This window comes from Palaemon carinicauda, chromosome 25 (assembly GCF_036898095.1).
Source record: "Palaemon carinicauda isolate YSFRI2023 chromosome 25, ASM3689809v2, whole genome shotgun sequence".
NCBI lineage: Eukaryota > Metazoa > Arthropoda > Malacostraca > Decapoda > Palaemonidae > Palaemon > Palaemon carinicauda.
This window is the reverse complement of record NC_090749.1, coordinates 53,464,433-53,471,888: the sequence shown is the minus strand read 5'-3', so window position 1 is coordinate 53,471,888 and position 7,456 is coordinate 53,464,433. Positions and strand designations below refer to the sequence as shown.

Sequence of the window (7,456 nt, the reverse complement as noted above, 5' to 3'; positions counted from 1 at the left end):
ACTTATACAGCTTTGTTGATTACGGTGAGAGGCAAACCCTTTTAATCTTTTCACCACGTTAATGTATCCTACAGAGAGAGAGAGAGAGAGAGAGAGAGAGAGAGGAGAGAAAGAGAGAGAGAGAGAGAGTAGGATAATCTATGTCTTTTGAAAGACAACGAATTGAAATATCGTCTAACTCACTTTAACATACCAAAAGAATGAGAGAGAGAGAGAGAGAGAGAGAGAGAGAGAGAGAGGAGATTACGAATCTTTCGAATATAACCCTTCACTTTTCATTATATTTACTTAAATCTCTCTATAAACATGAGTGATAGTTTACTTTTGCCATCACATTAAACTTTCCTAGTTACTTAATGTACTCATAATTCTCTTGATTAAATGTTTTATAATTATATGCATGTTCTTTTACTTTTAATGGCTTACAAATTCGTCTGCATAATTAGGTAATTCTCAATTTCTCTGATGCAAGAACTTGGAGGTCTGTATTACGTATATGTAAATACAAGCGGTAATCAGATTGTGATATGATTTTCCTAATGCTGTTGAATTGTTAGAACTTCAGAAGTTCTTAGTTGCAGTGAATATTTTTATGTTGAACAGGATGACATAAGTCTCTCTTTAGAGTTTATATATAAATGATCTATTTTAATGTTGATACAAATCTTAAAATATTTAATATTATTTTTTCATTAATTCTCATGTAGTTTATTTACTCATTTATCTCTTTTCTTCATCGGGCTATTTTTTCCTGTTGGAGCCCTTGGGCTTATAGTATCCTGCTTTTCCAAGTAGGGTTGTAGCTTTGCTTTTAATAATAATAATAATAATAATAATAATAATAATAATAATAATAATAATAACATATTAATTTAATCTATATAAACATATGTATTATATAAGGACGGTTGATTGTTATAACATGAAGGATATCCTTTATTTACTCATAGAAATCCCACTATGAAATCAAAAGCTACAACCATCTAAAATCTATGCTGTATGCAATGTATGCAATAAATGCATCTATAATATCACTGATAAATGTATTGCTTCTTTCATTCAAGCATCTTGCATGTAATGCCCTTTAAAGAATTAAAGGCAGCTCATGAATGACAGAGGCAAGGGACAATGACATTGCACTAGAGACTGACCATATATACATATGATCAATGGCCCAACTAGAACCAAGGAGGGCCAGGCAATGTCTAATGATAACTCAGCAGGTAGACCTATAAGCTCCCCCTAACCTGACATCCTCAGCTCACAAGGATAGTGAGGTTAAAGACACTACAAGAAGCTATCAAACTTAAGCGGGACTCGAACTCCAGTTCCTCAGAATGCCAGGCCCTGGGTGCCATTGTGACTGTGATAGGCGTGTCTCGACATCTTTGCAATTGTTTAAAAAAATAATAGTGTCTTCTTCTTCTTCTTCTCCTCCTCTTCCTCCTCCTCCTTCTTCTTCTTCTTCTTCTCCTCCTCCTCATCCTCCTCCTCCTTCTTCTTCTTCTTCTTCTTCTTCTTCCTCGATTTGCAAAGGACGGCCTTTTAGCTCTGCGACATTTTCGGTTTCGTTATGTAACGAAAGTTGCAGCGCTACTGGTCAATCGATGAGAGAGAGAGAGAGAGAGAGAGAGAGAGAGAGAGAGAGAGAATCATTTATTTATAAGAGGGGACTATGCCAATGTTTGACGAATGAGCAATGCAAGAATAAATAAGTTAGGAAAAACAGAGAGAGAGAGAGAGAGAGAGAGAGAGAGAGAGAGAGAGAGAGAGAAATCATGGTACGGATAATTCAAATATACCCCTTCAAATTTTATCATATTTACTTTAAGCTATCAATTAGTATATGTGATAACCTACTTTTGTATTAAGATTTATTGCATTTTACTTAACTTAAACACCTTAATAATAATAATAATAATAATAATAATAATAATAATAATAATAATAATAATAATAATAATAATAATAATAACCATTAGATATTTTAAAAACATAAATTTTTTTTTATATAAATAGAAATGGTCAAATCAGAACTAAGCCCATCGCTAATGGACAGTATTAATATCTTTATTCTCTCTCTCTCTCTCTCTCTCTCTCTCTCTCTCTCTCTCTCTAACTATCAAGCGGAATGATGCTTTGAAAGCATCCTCATCTCTCTCTCTCCTCTCCTACCTCTCTCCCTTTCAGAACTAAACGACCTATGATAGATGCAGCATCCAAAGCCTAGTTATGAAATTGTCTCTCTCTTACCTATTGATTGGTGCATTCGTATTTCGAGCGAGTTTAAGATCACGGAGATATAACCGGTCTTGTTCAGCCTACGAACGATGGATGCTGGGACCTGGGACTTGGGACCTGGGAGCCTGGACCTGGGAGCCTTGAATCGTGACCCGGGGCCCGGGACCTGGATAACTACGTTTTAGAGTAGGTTTGTTTGGCAAAGTGCCTTTGTATTTGCGTAATAAGCGTCTGTTTGTTTTAATGATTGGCGGTGTTTGTACAACTGTGAAGTATTTTGCAAAGGTAGGTTTGTTTATAGATTGTGTTTATTTGAGAATCTGTTTGTTTGCTATCAGGATTTCTGCATGTATGTCTTATATAGGGGTTTGTACATTAATGATTTTGTTAGTGAAGATTACTTTGTATTTTGAACTTAGCTTGAAAAACATTGAGATTGATATTCTAAATTGGCAAATTGTATGTGGAAGCGTTTGTGAATTTAGGATGTGTACGTAATGTAGCTTCTCTGGGAAACAGCCAGTTTGTGTATGTTATGTGTGTGTGTTTATTTTTTGCTTGGCTGTTTGTGAATATTATGTGCTTTTCATTTTTATTTTCTTTATTTTTAAGTTTTCAGTGTTTGTGTTTTATTGTACGTTATCTTAGTAACTACTTATTTGTTTTATTTTCCATATTTCTGTGACAAAATGTTTATACTTTTTTAATATCTCACTGTTTGTGAAGGTTACTAATGTTTCCACCAGTTTATGTTTGTGCATGTCGATATTTCAACCTATGTATAAGTATTAGTATAGCTCTGAGTATACCCAATATTCTAAGTATTAACGTATGTGCATATTTGTGTTAGTCAGTGTTTGTGCAGGTTTTCTATGACTCAGGTTCCATGCATGTTTGTGTGGTTATAACAGGTCAAGCCAAGCAGAAAATAATACGAACATTTTCGGCTATAATATCATGCACATCACATTGGCATGTAGGTCCATTGTTGTTGTTGTTGTTGTTGTTGTAATACCAGCAGGTAAAATATGCTTTCTATCTGTGTGTGCGTTTGTATGTTTCCATGTTTACGATTATCTGCATGTATTTTTGAACTGCTCCATGTGATGATTATAATTTTCAGTTTGTGTAACAGACATATGTCTATCTGTCTGTCAGTCAGTTTCTCTCTCTTTTTATACATACACACATATACATAGACATACAGACACACGCACACACTCACACACACATATAAATACCCATATATATATATATATATATATATATTGATGTATTTCGAAAAGGTTCTCTCTCTCTCTCTCTCTCTCTCTCTCTCTCTCTCTCTCTCTCAGAGAAAGGCATTTAAATGTAAAATCTCCTAGGCTTTTTTTAGTATTTATTATGTGTCTAATAACAAGATAGCTATATTTAGTCTCTCTCTCTCTCTCTCTCTCTCTCTCTCTCTCTCTCTCTCTCTACCATTCCAAATTCCCCCAGAACCCCATCTAAATACACTCTTTAAATTCAACAAGAAGTTCGATTGAATTAGCATAAAACGTTAAAGGGAAATGTATCGTTTAAGAAGATTCAATTGAATTTTCCCAACTGAATCATTACTGAGAAGAAAGAAGAATCAGACGACTATTCAACCGTAGGGAAAACTAAATTGGATTTTCTTTTTTTTTCACAGATGACATTCTCCTCTTTTTATTTTACCCCACTTTTTTTTTAAATTACGTTTCTCTCTCTCTCTCTCTCTCTCTCTCTCTCTCTCTCTCTCTCATTATAAACTTATATGCTTGCAAAGAAGCACGCATATATATACATATTATTTATATATATATATATATATATATATATATATGTATATATATATATATATATATATATCTATATATATATATCGTCATAATCAGCCAAGCTGTATTAATCCGGGACACTCATACCAGGTTTCTTTAATGTAAACCATCAGACAAAATTCTCCCACCATCACCATTCCACAGTTGACCAGCGTGGTGATGAAAACTGATCAAACCCTAGATATGAATAAGGACATGGTTGAGGCCTTTGTCCTACAATGAACTAGAAATAGCACCATTTGTTGTTGTGGTTGTATAAAGAGTATGTTCTCAGACTCACAGTTATTTCAAAGGTTTTAAAAGTCGCTCAAGAATGGCAGAGGGAAGGGACAATGACAGTGTCCTATCAAGCAAGGCAATGCTCTAGAGATTAACCATATACACATATGATCAGCGCCTAAACCATCTCTCCACTCAAGCTAGGACCAGGGATGGCCTGGCAATGACTGCTGATAACTCAGCAGATAGACCTATAGGCCAAAACAATCCCCATCCTTAGCTCAATCCAATCCAATCAATGAATCCCATCTTATGTAGCTGACCACTATGGCCTACCTGTTCGGATATGGAACTAAGAACAGCAACTGATACAGCACTCCAATGGTAGAAAAATGATGAGATAAATTATGATGATATTTGTAAACAACCTATTTCTATCTATCCACTGTTTCCTACCTTCCCACCTTTTTCCAGGTCAACTACTCTTCTACGACAGATTTTCCAGTTTCAAATGATCCTTTAATAACTTGTGTGTCTCCTTCAAATCAGAGTCCCTCCCCAATCACTTAAGGTCTCCTGCTCCTAATTGACCACCCTTCAGCAGATACCTATTAACTTATATTACATAATTTTTCAAATCCCCCACCCTTTACGACAGGTCTCGTACAGGAAAAACGAAAACCCTTTCTATCATACCCAACCCCTCCTTTACCACATCTCTTCATTCCCAACCCCTTCCTTCACCCCATATCTCCATCCCAAAACTCTTCCTTTACCGCAGGTCTCTATCCTCAGTCCTCTCCTTTACCATGGGTATCTATCCTCAACCCCCTCCTTTACCATAGGTCTCTATCCCCATCTCCATCTTTTACCACAGGTTTCTATCCACATCCTCTTCCTTTAAGAAAGGTTTTCATCCAAAGGTCTCTATCCCCAACGCCTATTCTACCATAAGTCTCAAATCCCAGCCCCCTACTTTACTAGAGGTCTCTGGGAATAGACCCCTACTTTAACACAAATATCTATTCACAGCTCACTCCTTTACCACATGTCTCAATCCCCAGCATTTTCCTTAACCACAGGTCTCTATTCTCAAACCTTTCATTTACAACAGGTCTCCATTCCCAACCCCCTCTTTTAACACAGGTCTCAATCCCCAACCCCCTACTATACCTCAGATCTCCATCCACAGCCCCCTACTTTACCACAGGTCTTCTTCTCCAACCCCTGCCTCTACCACAGGACTCTATTCCCAACCCCCTAACTTTACCATAGGTCTCCATCCACAGACCCATACTTTATCACAGGTCTCCATCTCCAACCCCTACCTTCACTACAGGTCTCCATTCCCAACCCCTTAACTTTACCACAGGTCTCCATCCACAGACCCCTACTTTATCACAGGTGTCCATCTCCAACTCCTGCCTTTACCACAGGTCTCTATTTCCAGCCTCCTAGTTTACCATAGGTCTCCATCCACAGACCCATACTTTACCACAGGTCTCAATCCCAAGACACTCCTTTAATTCTTTTATTCTCCATCCCTAGGACCCTACTTTACCATGGGTATCCATCCCCAGCCACCTGCTTTACCACAGATCTCTATCCACAACCGCATACTTTACCACGTCTCCATCCCCAGCCCCTCATTCACCACAGGTCTCTTATCACCAACCCCTTTCTCTACCCATGGTCTCCATCCCCAACCACCTCCTTTACCACAGGTCTCCATCCCCTACCGCATCCTTTACTACAGGTCTCTATCCCCAATTCCATCCTTTACCATAGGTCTCCATCCCCGATCCCATCCTTTACCACAGGTCTCCATCCACAACACCCTCCTTTCCCACAGGCCTCAATCGCCAACCCCTTCCTTTATCAGAGATCTCCATCACCAACCACTTCCTTTACCGCAGGTCTCCAATCCGCACTGGACCCCTTAAACACAGGTCTCCATCCAAACCTCAGCCTGTATTTCAGGTTTCCATCCTCAACCCCATCCTTCACCACAGGTCTCTATCCCTAACCCCATCGTTTACCACAGGTCTCAATCCCAACCCTATTCTTTACCAAAAATTTCATTCCCCAACCCCTCCCTATATACCAGGCCTTCATCACTGACCCCCTCCCTACTTTATCACAGGTCTCCAACTTGCACCGACCCCCTTAAACACAGGTCTCCATCCCTAACCCCCTCCTTTACTACAGGTCTCCCCCAACCCCATTCTTTACCACAGGTCTCCCCCAATCCCCTACTTTTTCACAGGTGCCCGTCCCCAACCTCCTCCTTTTACCACACGTCTCCATCCCCAGCCCCATCCTTTACCGCAGGTCTCCATCCCCAACACCATCCTTTATCACAGGTCTCCAGTCCCCAACCCCCTCTTTTACTACAGGTCTCCATCCCCGAACCCTCTCCATTACCACAGGTCTCCATCCCTGAACCCTCTCCTTTATTACAGGACTCCATCCCCGAACCCTCACCTTTACTGTAGGTCTCCATCCCCGAACTCTATCCTTTACTACAGGTCTCCATCCCCGAACCCTCTCCTTTACCACAGGTCTCCATCCCCGAACCCTCTCCTTTACTACAGGTCTCCATCCCCGAACCCTCTCCATTACTACAGGAGTCCATCCCCGAACCCTCTCCTTTACCACAGGTCTCCATCCCAACCCGCTCCTTTACCACAGGTCCCTCCACTCCTAAAACCAACCCGCCTGATGTCCTAAGTTTCTTCAGGTCCTCAAAATGAAAAAAAGAGAAATAAAAGGGATGATCAATTCACCATTGCAAAAACAATCCATTCCCATGACACCTTCGCCTGGCTCTTTCCAATATAGTCTGCAAAGTGCTTTGTTGCATATCGTCATTTCTCTCGCAGCTTTCGGGATGCTGTTCCATTGATCATACCACGCAGTGTGTGTGTGTGTGTGTGTGTGTGTGTGTGTGTGTGTGTGTGTGTGTGTGTGTATGTATGCATGCAAACGAGTTCGGAGGTATCCATGAAGGCATTGCTGATGATTTTGTTCCGCGAAATGCGAATTTTGCCAAAGTTGATTTAGAATATTCGCTGTAAACTGTCTGCTTATATCAATGAAATTTATTCACGATTTCTAGGAAAATATTTGCAAAATTTCCCGAAATTAAGTGATTT

General features: G+C 39.4%; 1 protein-coding gene across 1 annotated transcript in view; it reads right to left on the bottom strand.

Annotated features, from left to right (window-relative positions):
- The window catches only part of LOC137619030 (uncharacterized), a gene marked incomplete at its 5' end in the record, with an annotated part of 117,374 nt that overhangs the window by 56,960 nt on the left and 52,958 nt on the right, over positions 1-7,456 (bottom strand). The window contains one exon of the mRNA XM_068349229.1: positions 6,846-7,044. Coding sequence (XP_068205330.1) covers positions 6,846-7,044 — 199 coding nt within the window. The remainder of the gene's footprint in view (positions 1-6,845; positions 7,045-7,456) is intronic.